The sequence below is a fragment of the Lagopus leucura genome, unplaced genomic scaffold, assembly GCF_019238085.1.
Source record: "Lagopus leucura isolate 7727_CA_CO unplaced genomic scaffold, USGS_WTPT01 Super-Scaffold_100001, whole genome shotgun sequence".
In the NCBI taxonomy this organism is placed as follows: domain Eukaryota; kingdom Metazoa; phylum Chordata; class Aves; order Galliformes; family Phasianidae; genus Lagopus; species Lagopus leucura.
In genome coordinates, this window is record NW_024962262.1 from 53,664,461 (window position 1) to 53,691,605 (window position 27,145).

Genomic DNA, 27,145 nt, shown 5'->3' on the forward strand with positions numbered 1-27,145 from the left:
AAGCAAGACATTTCTCACTTAGTCGCCTACAATAAGGGTGGAACTAAATGCAGACACCCTTCCAGTGGTCCCTTTTAAGTCCTGCGTTCCTAAGCTGAACATTGTCCAAGAATGCAATAATTACATCATCAGATAGTAAAGAAAGAGAACAATTTGTGTTTTCTGGATAACAAGTATTGTGAGGCACTGATCTGTCATGTTTTAAAGTTTTGTGTGCATGTAGCCCAGTCAGCATGCAACAAACTGGAGAGCTGAATCTTCGCAGCTCAATTCTGAATTCTGTCCTTGTCCTTTTAATGTTGTTTCTTCTCAGAAAATAGGCCAGAGAGAAATGAGCTAGCTGACCCTCAGCTCAGAATATCTACATGCTCAGAAGTGAACACACAGTCAGTACCTATGTAGTACAGGAGTCAGTTGGAAACCAGCTGTGTTCCTTTATCTGGAATGATTATTCTGATCTGAGTATCTGGACCTATCTAAATAGAGAAGCCATAACACTGTGCTATAGCAGCTCTGATCAGGGAGCAGAAATGGTGGGAAGGAAGGTGGCAATGCTAAGCAGAGTTAGCCAGCTTCTTGAGTTGGTATTGAAGCAGAGCTATATTAGATATATTGACTAGGGGAACAAGGATTTTTTCTTAGTTACAAGAATTAGCATATCTCAGAGGCAAGTCAAAATTCCCTGTTGGGAATGCCTCTTTTCCTTTCTGAAGTTACTGCCCTACTTCCTTGCTACACATGCAGACACAAACTTGTAATATACTTCAGAACGTGCTTTTATGGACAGCCAATGTCAGATACATTTTGTGAGCATGAACGTGAAGGCTGCTAGTTTTGGTGTGTGGAAATAATCCCTTTATAGGTCATATACCTACTTTAAGTTAAGCATATCTTTACATGTCTTGAGGAATTAAGTTCAGAGTGTAGATTGGAAAAAAAACCAAGTCAACTACAGTGTAGTAGTATTTCCTATTTTATAGTTGGAATTTAGCAGCAATCAATGAAGGATGTTTTCAAAAATGTTTGTAAGATTGGAAAAAACACTTGTAGATACAACTAGATATTAAAGGTACCTTGAAAGCAGCTTAAAATCTCAATGCTGTCAAACAAGTGAGAGCTTGAATTTAGTTTTTTAGCCAGTTCATTTCACCTACTAAGTGCACCTCAAACATTTTGTTTTGGGTTCTGTAAGGGGAATGCTTGCTCACAGCAGCACTACAGGACTGAATGGTTCCTAGTTTTGAATTCAAGATCTAGCTAAATTCTTTTCATTGAGACAGAACTGAATATGTGTAATGTTTGTCCAGGATAGACAATTTTCTAAAATTTTTTGAGGTTTACAGAGTCATTTTCTAGAATCATAGAAAATTCTAAATTGGAAGGGACCCACAAAGATGAAATCCAACTCTTGGCTCCATATGGGGCCACTCAAAATTCAAACCCTGGGTCTGAGAGCATAACGCAAGTGCTTGTTGAACTCTGGCAGGTTGGGACCATGTTCACTGCCCAGGAGAGCCTATTCCAGGGCTCAGACACCCTCTGGTGAAGAACCTTTTCCTAACACTCAACCTGACCCTCCCCTCATGGAGCTAAATGTAGTTCCTTTGGGTCCTGTCATTGTTACCATAGAGCAGAGCTCAGCACTGCCTCTCCACTACCCTCATGAGGAAGCTGTAGGCCACCATCAAGCCTTCCCTTAGTTTGCTCTTCTCTGGGCTGAACAGAGGGACTTCAGACACTTCTCACACCTATTGCCTTCTAGATCCTTCACCAACTTTGTTACCCTTCTTAGATAGCCCCTGTTGTTCCTCTGATTTTTATTTATTTATTTATTTATTTAGATTTAACATGTTTCTTTAACCTTTGGAAGTCCAGCACTGGATACATCAAGTTTTACAACCTTGGGTTTTACCAGTAGCAAATAGTAAGGTCACCTCATACTAATAGGCTGTCTTCATTGCCACAGATAACAATATTCCTTTGAATTACCGTGAGTACTGAATTACTAATTTTTTCCAATAAACACAATTTTTTTTTTTTTTTCAGTAATGAATTATTTGTAGTTCTTGGGAATATTTCTACCTCTGCTTAGTCAGGTTGTTCTCCATATCTTAGGTCAATCAGCTGTTTCAGCAAATTGTTATATAAATTGAATTTTACAGCCTATGTAGCCATTAATAATCTCTGGTCTTCTATCATGACCAAGTTTACATGTGTTTTAGAAAAGAGAGAGATCATTGATGGATGTTCATGATCAGACTATTGGCACTGTTATGATCAGTGGAAGAAATGGATTCTAAAACCTGCTATGTCCAGGTTTGTAGTGCAAATATATTTCAGAATTAAAGCAAATTTTTTGTCATTAGTGTTTACTTGGACTTTTTATTTCCCTTTGTTTCTTTCAGTGTTAGCTGTTTCCTTTCAAAAGCTGGAAACTTCTGTTTCTTCTTACTTGATTTAAAATTTTCTTTATAATTGCTTCTAGCTATATCCTTATTACTTAAATATATTTGGTATTATACTCCACTAAGACTGATCAGTGGCAACATATCTAGCCTATTATGTGCTTTGTATGTCTTCATACAGTTTGAAAGATTTTTCTGCATTTTTAAATATAAAAAATTATAATCTTGCCAGCCTGATGAAGCAGCTATCTGTAAGGAACTGTATTGCAGTATGAAAAATGTATCACTGTTTCAGTAATGTTTTGTCATTTAGTCCAGTTACTGCTACCGGCAATAAGTAATGACCACATTTGATAACCTGTCTCTATAGTTGTGTTTTTATAGTTTTTGTCCCAACAACTATGCTCTCATCTGGAAAAAGTAGGCTAATACAAATTTTGAAAAGGTATTAACAAGACAAGTTGAGTGTGTACCCAATTAAGTAGGATGCGCCACCACAGACTCACCGCCTTGAGTTGTGGTTGTGAAATGAGAAAGTGTTAGGCTGCACTGTTGCATTGAAGAACTCTGAGGAAAGCCTGTATGCTTCAGGAAAGAACTTCATTCAGTAGATGGCACACTTGTCGCTGATTCTCTGCCAGCATTTTCTGGGCTGATATCTAAAATAAAGCATCTTATTTTAGGTGGAAATAAAGTAAATGTTTGATCTCTTGAAGTTTTCAACTGTTCTAGTTAAGTATGTGTTTGCTTCTGCTTGAACAACCTAGCAAAGGGTGAGGATCTGCACATACATCTGCTTTTTCTAAATTAACATATCCAGGAAAAATAACTAAATTCATTATCTAGTAGATCAAATGAAATCTTTTTTCTGTCTCATCAGACCTTTATTTCTTTAAGGAACTTGTTTTATACATAACCTGAGGTAAATCAGGTAAATGTTATCTGATAGTAAGAATCTATATCTATAGTGAATGGAAAACCTGGATCATAGAATCAGAAGTTGGAAGGGAGTTCTAAAGATCATCTAGTTCCAACCCTCCTGCCAGGAGCAGGAGCATATACTGCAAGGGATGCTCTGAAAATAATGCCTCCTATTTTATTATGTTGGGCACAATGCCAAAGTTGTTTGTTGATGGTATGGCAGTAGAGATTGAACCTTCCTGCCAATATTCCGTTACATTTTGTTGTGGTGCAATGGATGGCAGCAGAGAGGTAGTCTGATAAGATGGCATCTGACACAGAAGTGCAGATGAAGCAAAGGTGCATAACTGACTTTCTTCATGCAGAAAAATGGCACCCACTGACATTCATCAATGCTTGCTTGTTTATGGAGACCAAACAGTGGGTATGAGCACCATGAGGTGGCGGGTGGTGTGTTTCAGTAGTGGTGACAGCAAGCTGAAAGACAAGCCACATTCCAGATGGCCATGCTCAGTTGTCACACCACAAAATGAAGAGTGTCTCAATTAGTTCAACCGTGCACATCACTGGATTATGACCAGGGATCTGTGTACGAAGCTGAATATCTACTTCAGTAGGTCAGAAACAGCAGTGGAAGCACTGGAATATTGCAAAGTTTGCACCAGGTCACACAGATGCTCATGCAGGAACAGTAAAAACATTGTATGCAAGTTTGTCAGGACCTACTAAACCTATATGAGGCTGAAGGTGACAGTTTGCTAGATCACATCATTCAGTGATGAGATGCAGTGTCACCACTACAAGCAGGAATCAAAAGAACAGTCCATAGAGTGGAGATATGTGATTTCCCATCAAAGAAAAAGTTCAAGATGCATCCCTCAGCAGGGATGTGCATTGTCTTTGGGGATAAGAAAGAGGTGATCTTTCTGGATCCTCTTGGAACGTGGACAAACCATCTACTCTTTCTGCTGCATGGTGATGCTGACTTTCAGAGTCAAGACAGAGAAGACAATCTTTCTCTTGCAACATGATAATACCAGGCTCCATGCCTCTTTGAAGACTGTGGAGCATATTGCCAATCTTGGCTGAATTGTCCTACCACACCCACTGTGTATTCTGGATTTGGCACTTTCTGACTTCCAAGTGTTTGGGCCAATGAAAGAAAAAACATTTTGACATACTCTGAATTGCACAGTCATCTGCAGTCAATAAGTTTCACAAATTCTTATCATATAGTGATTTTCCTACAGTCCTCCAGAGTAGCTAAATGGTTAAAAAAATTTCAACTGTGAAATTTATTTCTGGTATTCTCAGACTAAGCCAAAGTGTGAATGTATCAAAGTCTTTTCCATTGTTTTTCACTGAAGATTTGCTGCAGAAGAAATACCATTAAAACCAATAATCCGATTTATATATATAAAGATCATAGGAACAACAGAGCAATATCTTTTCATTCTGGATGTATGTAACTTTCAGAATTATTTTCTCAAATTAGCTACATTCTTTGGATTTTACCATGAAAAAAAAATAATGCAGAGATTTCAGTTTTGTTACGTAGTTGGGATTAACAGATTTATGTGCAAGTGGAAAGATTTAGATGTGCTCTATCATTCTACCAGTTGAAAATGGGAGTGATCTTTATTATGTTTTGTTTTCACAAGGATGCATGCAATTTCCTGGTAGATGAACACATAGTTGTGTTTGAGACTAAATTAGCAGAGGTGTTAACTAAAGTTAGGAGAGGTGTTTTGATTAACTGAGTCAAAAGGTCTGGCTCACTGTAGCTCTGTCATAGGATCTTCCAATAAATCCAGTCAGGGATTTTTGTATCTACCTTTCCTTCCAAACACATTTTCAAAACTATTTTTCTTTACCCATTCTGAGAATTTAACTCTATTATGCATATGGACGTTCATATTTAGGTGAATAGATGCTGTTAGCCACTTTGCAGAGTGGGAAACTGTCTTCAGTGGAAAAACCCACTAAAGACTAATGTTTTATTTTCTATGTTGAATGCCTTGAATTGTAATATTAAAGCAGATAAGTCGTTTTCTCGTTCAATTTGTCTATATTTTGGCATACACACACTCATTTTGTTAAAATTTTTGTGCTGATTCCTTCATGAAGGACTTTTCAGTACTTTCTAAAATATGATTTATCAAAACTATGATTTTCATAGAGATTAAAAAATAACTGAGTACTTATTTTGTTATCAAGATTTTAAGTAATTGGTTGGACTTAATATTTTTAGTTTCCAATGCTTTCAGCTACTGCACGACAGTTTTTTTTCAAGTTGTAATGTAGAACTAACATTTATTATTTGTCTTTGAGATAAAGTAGAGAAAAATTAAAATGCTTTTAGTGTTCTTATTTTACAATATTATTTTAGAGTAGAGGGGAAAACATAGGAGAAAAGCTCTGAACAAGCTGTGCTGATTTCTTGAAGCGAAGTAAAATATAACATAAATGTTGCATGTAGATGGCTATTCAGAAATATTGTTTCAGTTTGATTTGTCCCAGTCATTCATTTAGCTTCAGCATTTTGCCTGAAAGGAACATGAAGTTCTGTATTTAGAATGCAAGGGTTGCAGATTCTGTTGTGTCACTGGCAGCAGTTGTTGCATTTCTTTAGATGTATCTTCCTGATCAAGTTTTGTTGTTAAAAATAAGTAGATTGGGGTAGATGGAAGAGTATAATACACAAACTAAAAGCTTAATGACTGAATTTTTGTATTAGGACTTCCTGGGAGTAGTCATTTTCTGTGATCATGTCAGTTATAAAAGAAGTGTTAGTAATCAAAACAAGATTAGCTCTGGCATCCAAAAAACAGTGATCTGAAATAATGCTTCTCAAGGTGTTTTAATACAATTTTTTAAACATTGCTGTATAGGTATTCTGCAGGAATGTTTACGATGTGTACTGAAGGCAGAAATATACCTGCAGTTCTTGCACTAACCTAGTTTTCCAAGAATACATGACAATGTCAGTAGCATTTGAAAAGCCTGATAGAAGATCTTCAGTGGCAAACTAAGATGAGTTCTTGCTAAGGTTTGTATGTATTTGCATTTTGAAAACATGTTGAAATTGTTCCTAGCAGTGAATTAGTTTCTTATCAAAAAGCAGCGTAGGCGTTGTATAACAACACATTGTGGGTTTTTTTTCAGTGTTGTCCTTCTCTTTTCCTCTCCACCCTTCTGCTTCAGCTCACGTGACTGGACTTTACACTCATTTACTGATAATACGGGCACAGCCATCTTGTTTGTAAACTAGAGGCAGAAACAGAAACAATTCCGTGCTGCAAGGTAAAACACCTCTCCCATACCCAGATATGTTTTTTTTATATGTAGTTTCATTGTAAACTTTGAGTTAATCCATTGTTGGTGTTCATATTCTTTCATGGCTCAAAGCAAATTCTTCATGACTGGAAGTTAGTAATTATGGGAAGTAATAACATGCAATGATGTCTTTTCCTTATTAGATTAATGTATTTTACATAAGAAAGAAAAAAGGCATACTAATACTATCTTTTTTGCAACAAAATACACTTTACTGTATAGTACTGCAGCAGAACAGAACATTCCCTGACTACAGTGGGCTAAAAAGAGCATAAGCTTTATTGAATTGTGAAAGCATTTTGAATGAAAAATAGAGTAGAGTGCTTATGTAGTAGAACATTTTCTAGCTGTAAGTTTTTTTTCTTACCACTTAAGCTCTGGTTGTTTAAAAAGTAATGTTAGAAGTGTATATAATTTTGATTACAGACTCTTTCAAGATCCAGTGGAAATAAATTGTTAAATAGTTTTGGAGGTGGCTAGGTTTCAAAATAAGCCTGGAGTTTTGAAGTGACCCTGGTTTATTAGCAGTGTAATCTAACCAAATCTCTCTGATTCAAAGGTGGAAAAGTGTGAGACTTAACTATGACTTTTTAAGTGATATTAAATAAAGCTAATCTCTTCCTTTGTATTCTCACACACATTCAACCTGTTAACTGAGTGTAAACATGGTTACTGAGGAAACAATATCCATAAGGGGAACTACTAAGAGAGGATGGCAAGGAATAAGAGAGGAAGAGAGCAGGTATGGAAGACGTCATAGCTTCTAAATAGGTTCTATCTGCCAGGTTTCTACAGAACTCTATTCGGGCAAGCACCCGAGACAAGAAGGAAGGAAGATGAAAATAGAAGTCAATTTAACAAAAAAAAAAAGTTGAAAAGAATGTATGAGTCTGACCACATGTATTGCTATGCAGTTTTGTAATTACTCATTAATAATATGGATTCCATACGCCTTGTTTTCTCACAAACACATTTTCTGCCTTAGGGTGCTCTTCACGTGGATTTTAGGAAGTACAAACCTGTATTTGGGTGTTCAGTCCCTGTCAGACTAGCAGCTGAGGCTGTTCTAATACCTGGAGAACCACAGTAGCCAGCGGGGGAAGCGCTGCATATTTTTGCCTGGTGGAAACCTTACTTGGCGGGGAGAGAAGTCAAGCAGGGAGGAACGGCAGCAGCAGCAGTAGTGATGGAGCATTAGTGGAAACAGCAGCACCTGGGCAAGCAAAACTGAATGAAACAAGCAGCTGCATCCGAGAGGTATCCAGTCTGAATCTGTATTGACATGACAATAGTATGGGATTCGTAAAGAAGAAATAACATTGTTGAAAAAGATTGGGATTGTAGAAGAGTTTGTATGGTGATTTCATGATTTTATAAGAGAAAATTTTAGGATGAGGAATGAAAGAAAATCAGTTTAGAGTGAGAAGGAGGATTAAAGGTAGTCTGGACATTTCAGATGAGTTGCCAAGAAATGCTTAACAAGAATCATTACTGTAGCACTCCAGGCTGTGAAAATGCATGTTTTAACTGCTTCAGGCTCAGAATTGCACTGATCCTGGATTTTTTGTTTCCCGGACAAATGTTTGAAATTAAAAGGCCAAGGTGTAAAGATAGTCTGTTCTTTTTGTTCTTTTTTTTCACTTTTTTTTTTTGTTTTCCCTTCCCTCTCCCCTCTGCCCCCCCACCATACTAAAAAAAGCAGAATCAATTGAACAGTCATATTACAAAGATCTCTTAGGAAACAGAGCTCAGACAGACTGTTTCTCCTGTGACATTGTCTTAAACTAGACAGACTGGTATGCAAACTTGTTTTCTTCTAGAATCCCTACCATTACAAAATGTATTTAATTAGAAATCAAATCAATAAACTAGAATGCTACTCTTTTTTTTTTTTTTTTTAGGGAAGTACTGTTTTATCGAGCACTGCTGACAAACACAGCTCTGAATTAGAAGCTGATGACATGGATTACTCATTTACAGATGTTACTCTTAGCTACGTAAGAAGAGTTACATCTTCCATTTATATTAGTTATTACAACTGACAACTGAATATGTTGTCTATTATGGCAGTTGTTAATAGTAGCAGCAAAACATTAGTTCTGAGAAATACACATCAGACAAAAAATGATATGTTCTTTTTCCACTGATAAGCAAAATCTAACCTTAAGAACTCAATGGTGTGTCATACCTAAGGGCATTGAATGAAGGAAAAAAATTACATACAGACATTCTGATATGATTTAAAAAACATATTACTCATTTCAAACATACTTGTAGCATGCTCTAGTCCAGGCCAGAAGATAATGAGACCCCTAGAGCAATTACTGAGGAACTCTTCAAATGTTAAAGGAAAGTTAATACTGATGTGTCACAAGAAATTGGGGAAAAAAAATCTTATTTAATATACTTTTTATATTTCTTTATGATCTTGAAATGTTATAAAAAATAAGATGAAAATGAAATGAGCTAATATAGTCTTGAGCTAATGATAATTTTCATTCATTCTGTTGTGTTGGGATTTTGACTTTTTAAATATGTGTTCTGTTTTAACAGGAATATGTAAAAGTTGTGTAAAGTCCCTATGAAAGAGAAAGGGAAAAACCAGATAAAAGAAAGAGAGAGAGAACGGAAAGGGGAAGGCAAAGTGCAAAAGTGTATTCATAAGGATCTTTATAACTTTGCCTTTTTCATATATCTCTGTTGTGCACTACATGTATTTCTGTTTCTTCTAGATGTTTTGTTTTGTTTCGTGTCAAACATTCAGGACCCATTTAAGCCTCTTCTTATAAGTGGATATTTTTAGTTGGATAATTATTTATTCTTTCAGATATCCTTTTTAAGACATTAATTCTAACTGTTGCCTAATCCTATCAAATTTAAATAATGTCTCTCAAATATTTTGCCATGCTAAGTATATTCACAAGGTTTTTTTATTATTTTTTTTCTTTTTTTTTTCTAGTGTGAGTCAACTATTCGTCTTCTGAAATTAGTACATGATTAAAGCTTTAAGATTCAGATAAAAAGTTTGCTAATGTATACGCGTTATTTTGTTAATGTGTTTGTCACTTGGCTTGCACATTTTTTATGAGAAGATTTTGATCTCCGTAGCTTGTAATCAGGCAACTGTGTAACAACTTTGCAGCTCATAATCCTTTTTCTAATTTCAAAGTATTCTTTTCAGTTGGTTTTTTTTTTTTTTTTTTTTTTGTAAGATTTCTTTTGTTTCCGACAATAGTATTTGTTTTTAAAACTGTTTATTGTTTAAAATGAATAATTCTGGTGAATTACCTCTATATTAGAACTAGTAAGAAAATGGCTTGTCATCTTACTATGTGTATATATGTATTATGTTTCTGAAGCTTGTTTGTTGCTATATAAGAGGACAGAATAAAAATTATGAATAGTTCTATTCTATTTATTCTAAATTTGCATTGAGTCTTTAAAAAAATTGTGACTTTGATCAAATCTTTAGCTCTGTTCAAAGTAGCATAGCAAAAATCTCTCTCTGCTCAAGACAAGAACATAAGTGGCTTTGTTTCACTTGTAAATTCTAAGCAGATCATTTTTCTAGGTGTAAAAATAAGAAGTATTTCATTTTTAAATTATGACTTAAAAAAAAGAAAAAAAAAAAAAAAAAAAAGAAATTGCATTATTTTTTAATTTACTATTAAGTATCCCATCCAAAAAATTTCAGAGGGGTTTTCCAGAGACATGTTCATGTCTGTCTGCAGAAGGAGGACACATCAGTCCCTGAATATTTGTTGTATCACAGAAGTAAAAGCACATCATTCCTGAACTACTTGTATGACTGAATAACAAAAAAATAGGCTTTCCTTTTTATTGGAATCTGCTAAGAAACTCGGTCTTTGACAGGTTGCTCATCTTACCTTTTCTTCATGGCTTTCACTTGTGCTCAAAGGAAAGAAGAAGGTCCATGAAATGTGGAAAAAGGGTCTGACCACTTGAGAAGAATATAGGAATGTAGTCAGGGTCTGCAGGGATGCAACGAGGAAGGCTAAAGCCCACCTGGAATTGAATCTGGCTAAAGTGATAAAGGATAATAAAAAAGGCTTCTTCAAATATGTTAGCAGCAAAAGGAAAACTAGAGAGAATGTGAGCCCCTTACTAAGTGAGGGGAGGTTCTGGTAACGGGAGATGCTGAGAAGGCAGAGATACTGAGTGTCTTCTTTACTTCCATCTTCAGTGAAAATGCTCTCCCTCAGGTTTCCCACACCCTGAAGGTTAGTGAGAGGGTCTGGGGAATGGGAGACTTCCCTTTAGTCAGGAAAGAGGTGGTGCTTGAGAGCCTAGACAGTACTAAGGTCCACAAGTCCATGGGACCTGAAGGGGTGCATCCACGTGTGCTAAGGGAGCTGGCGGAGGTCATTGCTGAACCTCTCTCCATCATCTTTGAGAGGTCTTGGATAATGGGGGAGGTCCCTGATGACTAGAGGATAGCCAACGTCACTCCAGTCTTCAAAAAGGGCAAGAAGGAAGACCGGGTAATTATAGGCCTGTCAGCCTCACCTCTGTCCCTGGAAAGGTGATGGTACAGCTTGTGCTTGATGCCATCTCCAGACAACTGTGAGAAAAGGAGGTTATCAGGAGTAGTCATCATGGGTTCACCAGGGGAAGGTCGTGCTTGACCAACCTGATGGCCTTCTATGATGTTGTGACATGCTGGGTCGATGGGGGAAGAGTGGTAGATGTAGTCTACCTTGATTTTAGAAAGGCATTTGATACTGTCCCCCACGACATCCTTATAACAAAGCTGAGGAAGTGTGGGATAGATGAGTGGACAGTGAGGTGTGTTGAGAACTGGCTGACTGTTAGAGTGCAGAGGGTCATCGTTGGCGGTGCAGAGTCTGGCTGGAGACCTGTAACTAGCGGTGTCCCCCAGGGGTCTGTGCTGGGTCCGGTCTTGTTCAACATCTTCATCAATGACCTTCATGAGGGGATAGTGGCCACCCTCAGCAAATTTGCTGATGATACGAAGTTGGGAGGATTGGCTGACACACCTGAAGGCTGTGCTGCCATTCAGCGAGACCTGGACAGGCTGGAGAGCTGGGCAGTAAGAAACCAGATGAGGTTTAACAAAAGCAAGTGTAGAGTCTTGCATCTGGGGAGGAATAACTGCATGCACCGGTACAGGCTGGGGGATGAGCTGCTGGAGAGGAGCTCTGCGGAAAGGGACCTGGGTGTCCTGGTGGACAACAGGTTGGCCATGAGCCAGCAGTGTGCCCTTGTGGCCAAGAGGGCCAATGGCATCCTGGGATGCATTAAAAAGAGCGTGGCCAGCAGGTCGAAGGAGGTGATCCTCCCCCTCTACTCTGCCCTGGTAAGACCTCATCTGGAGCACTGCGTCCAGTTCTGGGCTCCCCAGTACAAAAAAGACAGGGACCTCTTGGAAAGAGTGCAGCGGAGGGCCACAAAAATGTGAAGGTCGTGGAGCATCTCTCCTATGAAAGAAAGGCTGAGTGAGCTGGGTCTGTTCAGCCTTGAGAAAAGACAACTGAGAGGGGATCTAATCCAGGTTTATAAATACCTGGGGTGTGGGGGCATAGTGGTGAGGCCGGACTCTTTTCAGTGGTGAGTAGAGACAGGACAAGGGGAAACGGCTGGAAACTGCAGCATAGGAAGTTCCGCACAAACATGCGCAAGAACTTCTTTAGGTGAGGTGATGGAGCACTGGAACAGGCTGCCCAGGGAGGTGGTGGAGTCTCCTTCTCTGGAGGTGTTCAAGACCTGCCTGGATGCCTACCTGTGCGACCTGCTGTAGGGAACCTGCTTTGGCAGGGGGGTTGGACTCGATGATCTCAGGAGGTCCCTTCCAACCCCTACAATTCTGTGATTCTGTGAAGAGAAAGGAAAAATAAAAAGCTATTATTTTGTATCTTGTGAGCCCCTGCGATTTGGTCCCGTAGGCACAGAAATTTCCTCTCAATTTGTATATGTACATTCTAATACAGCTGTGCTCAGTCTTTGCAGTGGGACAGATTGCAAAGCAAACAAACGTGAGAATTGGTTACAGGATACTTTTCACCAACAAAACACCCATATATGCTTATGCCTCATATAATAATACAAAGACAGGCTGAGGGAGCTGGGCTAGTTCAGCCTGGAGAAAAGAAGGCTGTGGGGTGACCTCATTGCAGCCTTTTAGTACTTAAAGGGAGCCTACCAACAGGAGGGGAATCAACTCTTTGAAAGGGTTGAGAACTGCAGGACAAGGGGAAATGGTTTTAAGTTGAGGGAGGGAAGATTTAGGTTGGATGTCAGGGGGAATTTCTGTACAGAGAGAGTGGTGAGGTGCTGGAACAGGCTGCCCAGAGAGGTTGTGGATGCCCTGTCCCTGGAGGTGTTCAAGGCCAGACTGTATTGGGTCCTGGACAGCCTGGTCTAGTATTAAATGGGGAGGTTGGTGGCCCTGCCTGTGGTGAGGGGGGTTGGAGATTCATGATCCTTGAGGTCCCTTCCAGCCTGAGCCATTCTGTGATTCGGTGATAGGTGTACTGCTACTCTCTTTTCTCCTACTCTTTACTTGTGAGGACAAGCATGTGACCAGAATATCTGCCATGTGTGATGAGAGACAGGGAGACATGATATTTGGGCCTTTGGGAAGGTGCATGACTTTTCCATACGAGTTGCCAGACAGTACCCAGACACAATCACAGACTGGTTCCTGCCATGTCAGAATCTTTAAGTGCTTTATTTTTCTGTGGGAAAGTAATAAGTTCTAGCCTGAAAGGAGGTAATAGGTCCTAGCAATGGCTGGCTGGTCCTGTGCTGCTTTGGTTTCCCAGTGTCTCTGTAGCCCTTAGGGAAGAAGGCAGCAGGGAAGAAGCTGTGAACCACAATCAAACTGCACTCACAATCAGTCAGCTGGTCGCCTCTGACAACAGCTCTCTTGAAATATCATCTGGCTCAGATAGCAGCAGGGAATGCAATTTCTATTCTGTCAAAAGACTGTCAGAGATAAAGTTTATTTGTCTGATTACACTTGTGAATGTAACCTAAATACAGGGTTGGCTATAGCTGACTTTATTCATAGAATGAATTACCAATACTCCTATAAAACACTCTTTGCAGTTGGACGTAAACAATTGTATTTATTTTTTTTTTTTTAATTAAGAATAATGAAACAGTAGGGTACTTGGGACAGAATATTCATAGAATTGCCTTACAATCTGGAAAGGATAAATTGCTATGTGCATCTCTTGAAGAAAAATTTTGCAGCTAAAACTCATTAAGAATTGTCCCTAGTTCCCAGGTGTCAGTGGTATTACATAAAGTAATAAGCTGTTAAACTAGTACCGTTAGTAGAACACATCATACTAATGGAAAAGTACATTGGTTGTGTACTACGAAAAACTTTTTTTTTTTTGCTCCTATTGTATGCTGAGCACACACAGACAATCCATAATCAAGTTGGGATACATCTCATGCATCTTTATTCCTTTTATATACACGTTGTTTAAATTAGGTCTTTAGGCTCTCTTCCTTCTCTGGAAAAAGATAATGAACATTACTTTCAGCATTTCATTGTATCAGTCTTAAGAAGAGTTGAATCATTCTCTTAATATGTTTGTCTCTTCCTACTAATTAGAGAGGATGCCTAGATAATTAACTCAGGCTAAATGCATAACTTTAAGATGAATAAAATTCAGATGGATTGGTTTGCACCATGACTGCTTAGTTGATAAAAGCCATATAGGCTTTTAACTCCTCTGTGGGTAAAATTACCCACAGAATGAATGAAGGAAGCCTTTTTTTCGGTTGTTGACTCTGACACAGTAAGTTGTATTGAGAGTCCTTGAGTGCTGTCATAATGAAGGCATAAGTAACAATAGAGCCGTTTTAAAAATAATAATCGCACATCTTGAGAACAAATTTATGCAAATACAATTTCTGTTTTCTTTCAGTGGAACATCCTTTTGGAAAGAGCATAACATACTGGATCATATTATTTATGTGTTACTTGTTAGCCTTATATAGCAAAGAAAAATTTACTGGCTGTTTCACAGCAATCTCTGTAGTAAACTACTTTGACTAGAAAAGTTGTTTTAGGTAGTGGGAAAAACAATAATATTATGTTATGCAATCCAAAGCTTTGATCTTGACATACTCCAGAGGATGCCATTGAGTAACTCAAAAGAGACAGTTTTTGTCATACAATTTCTTCCTCTCTTCAATTTGGCCTCTTGAAACATCCGCTTGAAACATCCACATTATCTAGCTTTGGTATATAACAAAAACCTGACTCAATGGCTTTCAAAAAATATTAATTAAGCTAGATATCATGGATGAGTTTAAGCTAAGCCCTCAAATATGTCAGGAAGTGTCGTATTACATTGTTTAATGTAGCACTGTAAAGATCTTATTCTAATGGGCATATACATAGAAAACATGTTAATACTTGCATATGTCAACATTTTTGCACAGTTCAGCATTATTATTTAATATTTTCTGAAGTGAGGTACTATAGATGTCAGACAAGAAACTTTCTCATCTCTCTTACCTTTCCTTTCCATCAAAATCTAGTGGTATTGTTACTATGTCTTTAAGTTAACACAAAACACATGCTGATGTAAAACACTGGCCTAAAATTCTTCTAACTGCAAAGACTGAGCAGAGATGCATTCTTCATATATGCATATATGCATATAAATCTTAATAATGTGCAATTACTGAATCTGAAAGATTTCTTTTAGCGCTTTGGAACACCTCCCTGGGAAATTACATGATATTATTAGTACTAATTATACTGTTATTATTAATAACAGTTAATCATGATTTACCTTCCTTTTTTTTTTTTTTTTAAATCTCTCAGGATGGTGGGCCTCTGACAGATAGGTCAGATGACTACCTGTGGTACTCCTTTATTTCACTACTGGCCAGACCACATTCAGAACTAAATTTCTAATGAGTATTTGTCTGGCAGAAGGAATGTTACTGAACATTAATCATGGAACTAATATACATATCTAATCATACAGTTTGAAGGGGTTTTTTTTGTTTGTTTGTTTTAAATAAAACTGATGGAACTATATTAAAAAATGAAATCTTATCTTCCATTCATGATATGATTTACTACAAGGAAAAAAATGGTTTATTATTTAACAATACTGCTGTTAAATTCTGTTATGTTGTTGGGATTAAACTAGTAAATTTTAGAGAGATCATTTTAAAAGGATACTTAAATTGAACTTATGTCTGACAGAGGCTTTGTGGCTTTGTCTAGATTTGATTCAGACCCAGCAGATAATCAAGAATTTTTTTTTTTTCTTGTGTTTTCTAAGCTTATTTTATGTGAAATTTCTGTCTTACAATAAGGAACTTTTAATAACTTAAATACAGATTTTCATCTATGTAAATAATGTTCAAAAAAATGAAGCAATCTTATTGCTGAGACTAAGTTACTAGTTAGGATGTCATAATTGAATTTTTGCATGATTTTAGTCTGTTGCAAATGCAAAGTAAATTTTGTTTATCTAAATGAAATACTATTAGGATTAAACCAAAAGGATATTATTTTATTTATCTTTTGGAGGTAATATGACATAAAGGATGCAACATTAATGTGTCCTCACAAGTGCTGAGTACAGAGGGTCCTGTACTCCGCTTTTCTGCTGGCAACACTATTTCTGACACAAGCTAGAATGCCATTGGTCTTCTTGGCCACCTGGGCACACTGCTGGCTCACGTTTAGCTGAGAGTTGACCAACACTCTCAAATCCATTTCGTCTGCGTCCAAGCCTGTTGCCTGGGATTGCTGTGGCCAAAGTGAAGGACTTGGTAATTGGTCTTATTTAACTTAATCCCTCTGGCTCTAGCCCAGCTACCCAGCTAGTCCAAACCCCTCTGTAGGGGTATTCCACCTCCAGGCAGATCAACACATCCTCCCACCTCATTGTCATCTGCAAAGTAACTGAGGGTGCATCAATCCGCTTGTCCAGGTCGTCAGTAAAGATAATAAACAGCACAGGCCTCAGTTCTGACCCCTGGGAAACACCACTCGTAACCGATCAAGTCTTATCTGTGGAGGCTCTTCTTCCCAACCATTTCCTTTCATCTTCCCTAACTGTAGCTGCTCAGCTCTTTTATCCCACATAGTCCCAATTCTCTCACCCTTTTTTCCTCAGTTTATCTGCCTGTCCACCATCATACTGTCTCTTCCTGTTTCTTAAACTCTCTACTGTTTCTCCTCATTTCAACCCACGGCTCTTATTTCAGGTGGGTCTCTAATTTCCTTCCTGGATTTTTATTCAAGTCAGAACAAGTTCTACCAGTTGTGACTACTGGGTGCTTATGGATGTTTTTGCCCACCACACCTCAGTGATTTATGAATTGCTCTCCCTTGATGTTTAGTCCCTTTGCACAAACTCTTTTTTGCAGTTCTGACTTCTTTATGTTCTCTCCATTTGCTTTTATTTACCATAACTCACAGATTTACAACCTTTCCTTTCTTGACCTGCTGTCCACATTCTCTCTGGAAATCTTTGTTCCTGGTTCTTTTTCCTACTGTTTCATTTTCAAAATTTCTATCTCAGTGGAACCTGCCAGGTGTCCTCCATTTTCCTTTTTGTCCCAGCATAAGCAGGTGTGCAGATGGGACTCATATCTCAACTGTGTTTGAAAAAAGGTTGCCAGAATCCAGAAAAGATGGAAGTATCACTAGGGGTAAAAGAAAAAGGTGTTCTGTTTTGCTGAATGTACTTGGCACTGTCCATCAAAGCCTAATGTTGCTCAAATTCAGCCAGAGCACAGTCAGTTTAAACAGATCCCTATGTAGGTAAAATAGCATTCATAGCATTCAATGTAGCAATGTGTACATTCCATTACTCTTCCTGTTTGAAGTTGGATAAAGCATGAACTATTTTTATAGAACATTATTGTATGTAAAAAATACATTTACACAGTTTTGCTATAGGCCATGATTTGTGATTTTTTTTTATTAAATATGCCTTTCAATAATTTTGCAGTGCATATTTTTATCTCCTTTGCCATGTTTTATCCTGTGTGTAAATAGAATTTTCCTTTGCTGAAGAACTATTCACTCATTTCAGTAGCAGAATTGATTTTTTTGCAATGTACATTTGAAATTTTGATTCTAAAATATTTCAATTTTTATGTTCCTAAATGTAATGGTTTATTTCTCTGTAGCACTTCTGTATACATAGATATACTGTCGTAAAGGTTCTAACTGCTTATTTGTTTTTATTTAAAAACTCAGTAAACACTTGGAAGGAATGACTATTGTTTAACAAAAGATGCATTTTTAATTTAAAAAAATATTGGAGAGAAAACAATGCAAAAAATCTCTTAAGCAAAACAAACAAAAAAACACAAAAAACAAAAAACAAAAGAACTTTTACTATTGAATCCAAGGCAATAATATTAGAATTGTTATTATTTTTTTTTTAAAGTCTTTATCTCTTACCTTTTTCTCTTGTTCTTATATACCAGGAAGAAGATGGGACTTCTTTCATTTTTAATGATTTTCCAGTGTGCCATAAATAGTGTCAATACCTACAGTGTTTCAAATCCCAATGTCGTTTTACTGATAGCTGATGATCTTGGTATTGGAGACCTGGGATGTTATGGGAACAGAACTTTAAGGTACAATTATATATCTGCAGGAGTCATAGCTTTGTGTTTAGCCTTTTCTAAGAATTTATCAATTAAAAATGAATGAAAACAACGACAACAAAGAAAACAGGTTGTATTATGTTTTTTATATGTTGAAAAAGTAATAACCTTTCTGTAGAATAGAATATTCAACCTTATATTCATTACATCGTTAGCTAATGTATTTATCCAAACAAAAAGTTGAAACATAAACAGAGAATTGAGCAAACAACTCTGATGGGCTACTCTGCACTGCACTGCACTGTTCATGGACTGAGATAAAGAGAGGGAGATCATTCACCAAATATCATCACAGGCAAAACAGACTCTGTGCAAAATAAATTAATCTATTTTTTTCCAACTACTAACAGATTAGAAAATGTTGTCCTTCCCAAACTGATCCCATATAGGCTTCCCACGGGTTGCAGCTCTCCCAGCACTGCCCCAACACAGCTGTGTATTGAGGAACCCTTCAGTCACTGCCCCTCACAGTCCCCATGGGTGGCAGCTCCCCCAGCCCTCCTGCCCCACCGCTACCCCTCTTCTGGGCTGCAGGGAGCTGCTGCTCCATCTTGGAGCACCTCCTGCCCTCCTGCTGCACCTTAGTGCCTGCTGGGCCATTCCTGTCATATTTGTCACTCCTGAGAACCAGAACAGCTCAAATATGTGTATTCTGTGTTATGACAATTCAGAATTTCATCTCTGGAGTATGAAAAAATTTCTTGTTATCATAGATGATGTCATCATATATGATGCTGCAGATAGCAAAAAATCTATTGGAAAATTAATATTTCTGACTAAATTTGAACTTTTATGTGGAAGGATTACTGTTTCTTGAGGTTATAGTCATTAATCTTGTAGGTTAGTGATGTACCAGAACACACAGTAGGTCGTGGCCAGTTCTCATTTCTAATATTCTCGCTGTAGAACTGAAGGCACAGGCTTTACTCCTGTAGCAGCCAACTTTTGTCTGCATGATGACAAGGTTCTCAAGCAGATATGGAAGGTTGGATGTTAGCTCCTGTAGCTAACCTTAGAGTCAAACTGTGAACATTAATAACATGGAGTCTAATACAAAATCTTAATCTCACCATGCTCATTTTTAAATAATCTTATCTGTATACTCTTTTCTAATTATTATTATTATTTTTTTTTTTTAAGAACACCTAATGTTGACAGGCTAGCAAAAGAAGGAGTGACACTTACTCAGCATTTAGCTGCATCACCACTGTGTACTCCAAGCAGGGCAGCTTTCCTGACAGGGAGATACCCTATCAGATCAGGTAAAATTCAAATATTTCATTTATATATATATTATTTTATATGCAGTAAACTGTGCATTTTTGCTCTGCCTTTTTCCTCATGTGTTTATCAGGTTAGGTACTCGTTTCAGTGTCTAATCAAGCTTTAGAGAGTTGGGCAACATTTGAAACCTTCTGTAGATGGTAGATTTTCTCACTGCCAAAGAGTTCACACAATATAAAGCTTTTTATTGAGTTAAATATTTTTAAAAACACTGAGAAAAGATTGAACTATGGTTGTTTAATGGCAGGAGCAGCCAAACTTTGACTTCCTCCACTGTCCAAAACTGTAAGCTGTTCACCTCTTCAGTTGTTTCATATCTTTTCTTTCATATCTTGCCATACACAGTGTTAGGTATCCTATGAATGCATATAACTTATCTTATTTCAAATCTAAAGACAATCTGAGAACCTGTTTATTTTAGTGTGCTGAGACTGATCTCCTCTGTGCTTAGGCATGCAATTTTAACATTCTCTCAACATAATTTTTAGCAGGAATCATTATACATTAATCAGATCACTTGTTCATTAGTGATAAAACATCCTGTCCTTGCTTCTGGGAATGAAAGCAGAGCAAGACTCTGGAGCCTACTTGATACATTCATGTTCATTCAAATCATGTAACAAGCTTCTGCAAAAGTGCCAGCTAATGTAACTTGCTAAATTTCCATTACATTCAGCTGCAAAGGAAAATTTTATATACCTATTACAGTTATATTGCTATTAATATTTACTGTAGGTAAAGCCAGAGGTCAGTTTCCATTATAGACCTTGTTCTTCAGAAAAATTAGCGTTTGAACTGATTTTTGTTCTTAAATGGCCTGTTCTCAGTTACACCTAATAACTTCCATGTGCATGCAAAAATTGAACTCTGTCTTAACAAAATTATGAAATTGTTAAATATAGACTACTCTGGAATACTAGTAAAGAATTAGTAGAAAATTGTCATAGAAAAAGCTAGAATCACAGTTTTGAAAAAGTAATATTTTTCTGCATCTCTAGGAGTTTTATATTTCAAAATATATTATTTGATTAGACACAAACTCAGAGAAAGGTACTGATGAAAAAAAAAATCATAGTTTTATAATTTGTTTCTGATAACTTAAAGGAATTATATGGATTTCAGTTAAGAGAGACCAAAATACACCTTGAAATGAAATACAGATGTGTACAGACAACTAAAACTGCCTAAACCATCGATCACTAAAACTGATGTTGCTTTGCAAGGTGAAAATCTGAAGTCAGCATTTGAAAGACAGAGATCACTTTAATAAACTGGTCTAACAAGCCTTTTTCTCTTCTAACCACAATGAATACCTGAGGGAAGATTCTGGTTGTCTAGATCAGTCATGTAATTTTGGCACTGCAATCATCCAAGTTGCATAATTCAAACTTCCTGAAGATACATCTGCACAGATTTGCATAGATATCCTGTGTTCTGTCTGTCTGTACTCTGAGCCAACTCTCATCTGGAATCCTAGTGATCTAATTTTAATGAACCTGAGCTCTCTAGTTCATCATCCTGAGAGTAGCTTATAAACTCAAGTTAGTGTTTTCAGACTCTCAGTGCATAGAGATTACTGTGACTTATTTAGATGTTGTCTTACTAGCTAATGACTGATGTTGCTTTGATACTCTCAGGCTGGAAGTCAGTCATGTGTGTCCAGGCTATTGGAGCACTGATTTTCTCCCACCAAAACTGAGTGCTCTAGACACTGTTTCTAAAGTCAGGCTCTCTTGCTCTTTTTTGACCTAATGATATTTATGCTGAAAAATTGCCCTGCATTTACTGCCTTCTTTCAAATTACCTTGAAGTCATGAAGAAAACCACGTATAAGGAAAGTGGAAGATTTGGGAGAAGAACTTGGAAAGTGTCCTCAACTCCATTCCTTCCCCATGTTCAAGAAAAATAAATTATGCAAGCTCAACTTCTTCAAGTTATGTTATATCTTAGAGTACTTACATGTCTTGCAGCTCTTTGTGTGACTGAACGTGGCTGACCCCACGTTCACAGCAACAGAATTTCCATTTTCTCCACTTACCATTTTCTGGTAAAAATACAGGAAAAAAATCAGCTGAACAGATGACAACAGATGACAGTATCTGCCACTTGTGTTTCATAACGACTGCTGGTAATATGTCATTTATATGGTACTACTTCAAGAAAAAAATCAGAAGTTCAAGAAGAAGTTCAGAAATAATGAATGAAAACTGTTTCACCGTGTTATCTAAGTCTCATTCATTCTCACTGTATTCAGGAATGGCTGCTTTTTCACGAGTTGGTGTCTTCCTATTTTCTGCTTCTTCTGGTGGACTTCCTTCTGAAGAAATAACATTTTCCAAACTCCTGAAGCAAAGAGGTTATGCAACAGCTCTAATAGGTAAGATTGCATAAGTATGTAGCATTTTTTTCATTCTTTTGAATAAAAGAACCTTAGTTTTGTATGTAGATTGTTAGGGGTCTGTATTAAGAGTCTTCACAGCATAATAATGATTTTTTTTCCAACAAAAAGCTGAGCACATTCCCATGCATATGTGAAACACAAATCATGTAAGTATGTCTAATTTTCTTGTACAATTGCAGTTTCATTTGCAATATACAAAAATTAACATGATGAATAAACTGAAAATCAATCAGTCTTGAAAAGCTTTTGGTATAAATAAACTATATTTCAATACAAGTAGAGATGATGAAGGATTCCAGAGTACAAAAGTCATCACAGAGGTGTGTTCCATTTCATTTCATCAGTTTTTGGATATTCATAAAATAGTGTTCTAGTTGGGCTGTCTGTATTTTCTTCTTATTTATAGGTAATCTCAAGATATGGTAGATGTTTAGTGAAAAAAAAACAATGTTTCTCTTGTATTTCACAGAATGTTCAAACAACTAAATGAAGCATAATATCCAGTGATGAACAAATATGTATTGATGGGTAAAAGGAATCCCACTAAATTCCCATTAAACAGAATTGGAATTAATATCACAAAAGTTCACTTTAAATAATGTGAAGTGTTTTATTTTTTTTTTCTAGTTTTGCCATTGATTTTTTCTACATTGATTACAGTTTAGCTTATTTCTATGAAATACTACTAATGCTACACACTGTACTTTTCTTCACTAGAATTTCAAGGAAATGGTTGTTTGGAGAACATCGTGCACCAATGTTGCTACATTCTTTTGGAAGATGAATGCATCCAATTTCACTTTAAAATGTAACAGAAGCCTATAATTTGGGAATTATTTCTTGTTTAAAAATCTGACTTTAGCAAGGCTAGTAATTCATACAACCTTTTTAGAAATATCTGTATAACATAGATCGTTCAGTACCGATGTCCCTAACTTGAAGAGTCCCCCTTATCTGTACGTCAGTCTTAGAAAGTATAAAATACCTTCATGTTCTGCCAGACCAAAAATAGAAGAACAAGAAGCCCTAACATAAATATATTTAGCACGGGTATATTTGAACGCTGGAGGAAAAATCCATTAATAATTTGTCACATTCATATTGGAGTTAACTCCATATTCAATTAAAGAATACTACAAAAAAAAAAAAAAAAAAAAAAAAAAAAACATTTTTTTTTTTTTTTAAAACAATTTAAAAAAAAACTTTTTTTTTTTTTTTTGGAGTTGACCTAGTTAATGTTCTTTTTTTAACTAGTTCTCTGTAACATGACAGCTTGCCTCTTACATTTCCAGAAGTTATCTCCATGAAGCTTACTGAACAATTCTTCCAAGCAACCTGAATGATAGCTATGAAACCATAAGATGTAATATTACCATACCCTTAGTGTGTAATGAAGGCTTCCAAAAAAATCAAGAAGAGTGTTAAAATTGAGGATAAGTATATGTAAATGACAGAGAGAAAAATTATGTAGATTTGAAGACTAGATAGACACTATTTTCTGTCTCTGCTGGTATTCTTATCACATCATACCGTTCTAGACCAGGGAATCTTTGCTTGGTTCAGTAACTCGCAATTCCCAAACAATTAATGACCAAATTCTGGATAAGGATAGTTGGAAGCTTTTCTGTTCTTAGACCAGTACCAACACTTTTTTTTTTTTTTTTTTTTTTTTTGCGTGTGTGTGTCTGTGTTCTGAATATGTGCTTCCTCTTGCTTGATACATCTTTGAATATATTTTAGCTGTTATGCATAAACTTTTTTATCTCATTTCTTTTCCCCTGTGGCACAAAGAAGGTGACCTCCTACAGAAATGGCAGGTGGAGACTAATTCAGAAGATCTGTAATGAAACTGTTTTTCCTTAAAAAACTTAGATACATTGAATCTCTAATATTTCACCAGTTAAGGATTGTAAGTAGTAGCAAGAACGGTTGATATTTTGTGGGAAATAGCTACTTATAACCTAAAAAAATGCACTTCAGGTAGATCAGTATTATTTTAGCTACTGCTATAAATACGTTGATATTGTTTTTCCTACAGCTCTACTCAACTACACTTCACTAAACATCAGCTTTCCCTTACGACTGTTATTCAGTGCTGTACAATCAATGAATATACAGGTATCATAATTATGAAATAAACAAGACAGTTTGGCTAAGCAGGTTATTATACCAAAAAGAAAATAGAGTGCTTATCCTTGTCCTGGGCTCACATAAAACTCCAAAGGAATAATCTCTTTCTGGAGATCCTTCCCCACTGCTAGTCAGCTCTTAAATGGGTCTAGGAGAAGTGGAGCCAGGCTCCACCCCTTCTGGCATTACAGGTGAACTACCTTCACCTGTGCTCCTAGGGCTGACTCATTGCTCTCTTCAGGTGATCAATCAGAGATTCAGGCCATGATTCAGCAGTTCCCATACAAGTGCATTGTCTAGCATTCTAAGGAGTTTAAAATACAGTTATGTAGATTATCTCCAAAGTTAAAAATACTAATTTATAAAGAGGAATTTGTACCTTTAGTCCAGAATGATATACTGCAATATTTGAACACATCATCACATTAGTGAGAAATAAAAGTCTGAGTCTATGCAGTAGAATTAATTGAACAGTTTTTAACAGAAGAGTTTATAACTACTTTTAGAGAAGAGGAGGTTCAGGAGGGATCTCATGGCACTCTGTAACTTCCTGAAGGGAAGTTGTGATTAGGAGGGTTTTGGCCTCTTCTTCCATGCAACAAATAGGACCTGAGAAAATGGCCAAAAGTTGTACCAGGGAAGATTTAGATTAGACATAAGGAAAAACTTATTCTCTCAAAGAGTGGTCAGGTACTGGAATGGCCGCTCAGGGAGGTCACTGTCCCTGACAGTGTTCAAAAGGCTTCTGGATGATGAGCTATGATATGTGGCCTAGTGGGTAGTAATGGTGCTAGAAGGACAGTTGGGCTAGATGATCTTGTAGGTCCTTCCCAACCTTGTGATTCTATGATTCTGTGATTCAATGACAACATTGCAGTATTGATAACATATGCACAAATATTTCATATTATCATAATTACTATGTATTTCATATAAATACATTTCTTGGAGCATATAAAATATTTTTATTTGCTTCTTGGTCTGCATTTTGTATCTTACCTTTTATCTGTGGATCAGAAAATGATACAAAGGAAATACATCAGCATATATAATGCAACCTTCAGATTGCTCTCTTTTCAGCTGTCTGAGGGAAAAGCAAAGGAAAACATGTATTGCTACAGCCTACCCAGCGTTCCAAGATCTGAAATCTGAGTTCAAAATGGGATTTTTTAGCTATATTGGACTTCCTTCTGACATCCACTTGTCTTTCACTGCATTGCTTTTGCTCTGCAAAAATTTTAGTTGTGGTAGAAGGATAATGAAAAAAACTAGGTTTCAAACTATCAAAGAACTCATCATGAAGAATTAACAGCATAAATTTCACTCAGAAGCTTGGTAGAATCTGCTGAAATTTGTATGATGCTTGGCTGGTCCAAACTGTGAAACTTTACTTTTGCAAAAAAACATCATCACAAGGAATGATAAACTAAAGAAGGAAAAAAAAAAAAAAAAAAAAAAAAAAAATTGTGTACCTAACCATCACTTACTTTTTGACAGTAGTGCAAACCCTATCCAAGCACTCTGTTTCATCAGCCTTTTAAAAGTGACAATTTTGTCTTTCAGTCACAGTTGCTGGTATAATTAGAACCTATGCGGTTCCTTTGCCTTGCCAGCTTGCTCTGTATGCTTGCTATGTATGGTTTCAGTTGCTTCAAACAAATATTTTCTAAAGCCCAAGTTCATCTTGGTTGTAGAAGAATTTGTTGAGCTTGCTAGAAAACTGCTGGTAAGTTTTACACTGTCCTTAATGTTTTATTGCAAGATTCTTCTCTTCTGGCTTGCAATGTCTAGTTTTATTGCCACAGTTTAAACAATTGTATTTATTTATCATAATAAATCACCTTGAAGTATATATGATTTATTTGAGTTCCTTATATTTTTTACATCTATTTATAGGTGTTTTCAGTTTAACAAATGTAAGCAGGAAATTAAAAAAATTAAACTTTAAGATTATTGTATATTCATGATTATAAGCCCGTATATTTATTTCAGTTATCTGACTTTATGAGGATGGCTTGATGCTGAATTTGCTACATATTGGGCTTGAAAATTATTTCTCAGAGAGAAAAAATTGAAACATTTATTTTCAAAAGTCTATGCCTTTGGTCACTGGCAATGAAATTTAGACTTGTAGTCTTTGATAATCCTTTATTGTACCATTTCTACTGTCTGAAAATTCAGCAAAACTTTTCTGATTTTGGTCACAATGTTTACTGTTTGTTTTCTTCATTTTGCATTGGAATTTAAATAAAAGCTACCAAACAGTTGGATCCATTGTGCTAAGCAATGCAAAAGAATACGATAACGTGTTATCCTCGAGTCATAGAAAGAATTATCTAAATACTTACTTTAATCAGCACAAAATAGATTATATCACTATAATGCAAATCAGATTCATTATTTCCACTATTTCTTTGTGTCTGTGTCCATCTTTACTGCAGAATTAGAATAATCTCCTACTCAAACAAACTGATGTGAGCTGTAGTATTTTGTAGCAGTTTGCTAATTATGAGTTACTTTTCATATATCCATATAAAATATACTTATATATATAGTGAGGGATAATGCAATTTCAGAGAATTGGTAATTATTTAAATAATAAATGCTTTAGTAATTTCATTATTTTTATTTCCTGCTACTGTCTTTTTCTATTTTCTTTAAGTAGTCAAATATGAGTGATTTGCCAGATAAGGTATTAAATAACTCTGCATTCTTTCTTTCTCAGAAAGCAGCAGCCACTACAAACCAGTGTTATTTTTATTCTATGACTTAACTACACATGCACAAAGGCTTCATTTTCAAAGCTGAATATGTGTTAGAGTTCTTCTGCTCTTCAGTGACCTGCTGGCCCACTCAGAATTTAATGGTCTCCTTCAAGAGCGGTACCAAAATAATTCCAGCTAAAAAGAGGAACAGATATGAAACAAATTATTTGATGAATGTGTAAAGAGAGTTATATAGAAAATAGGGATCCACACAATAAATGCTGGGGCAGTATCAGGTAGTGACAGTTTCATAT

The 27,145-nt window shown here is 36.5% G+C and overlaps 1 protein-coding gene across 1 annotated transcript in view; it reads left to right on the forward strand.

Annotated features, from left to right (window-relative positions):
- The first annotated feature begins 6,479 nt into the window (after positions 1-6,479).
- STS (steroid sulfatase) overlaps positions 6,480-27,145 on the forward strand; it is a 110,548-nt gene continuing 89,882 nt past the window's right edge. The window contains exons 1-5 of the mRNA XM_042868081.1: positions 6,480-6,629; positions 7,648-7,919; positions 18,129-18,281; positions 19,452-19,573; positions 21,850-21,972. Coding sequence (XP_042724015.1) covers positions 7,894-7,919; positions 18,129-18,281; positions 19,452-19,573; positions 21,850-21,972 — 424 coding nt within the window. The 5' untranslated portion in view covers positions 6,480-6,629; positions 7,648-7,893. The remainder of the gene's footprint in view (positions 6,630-7,647; positions 7,920-18,128; positions 18,282-19,451; positions 19,574-21,849; positions 21,973-27,145) is intronic.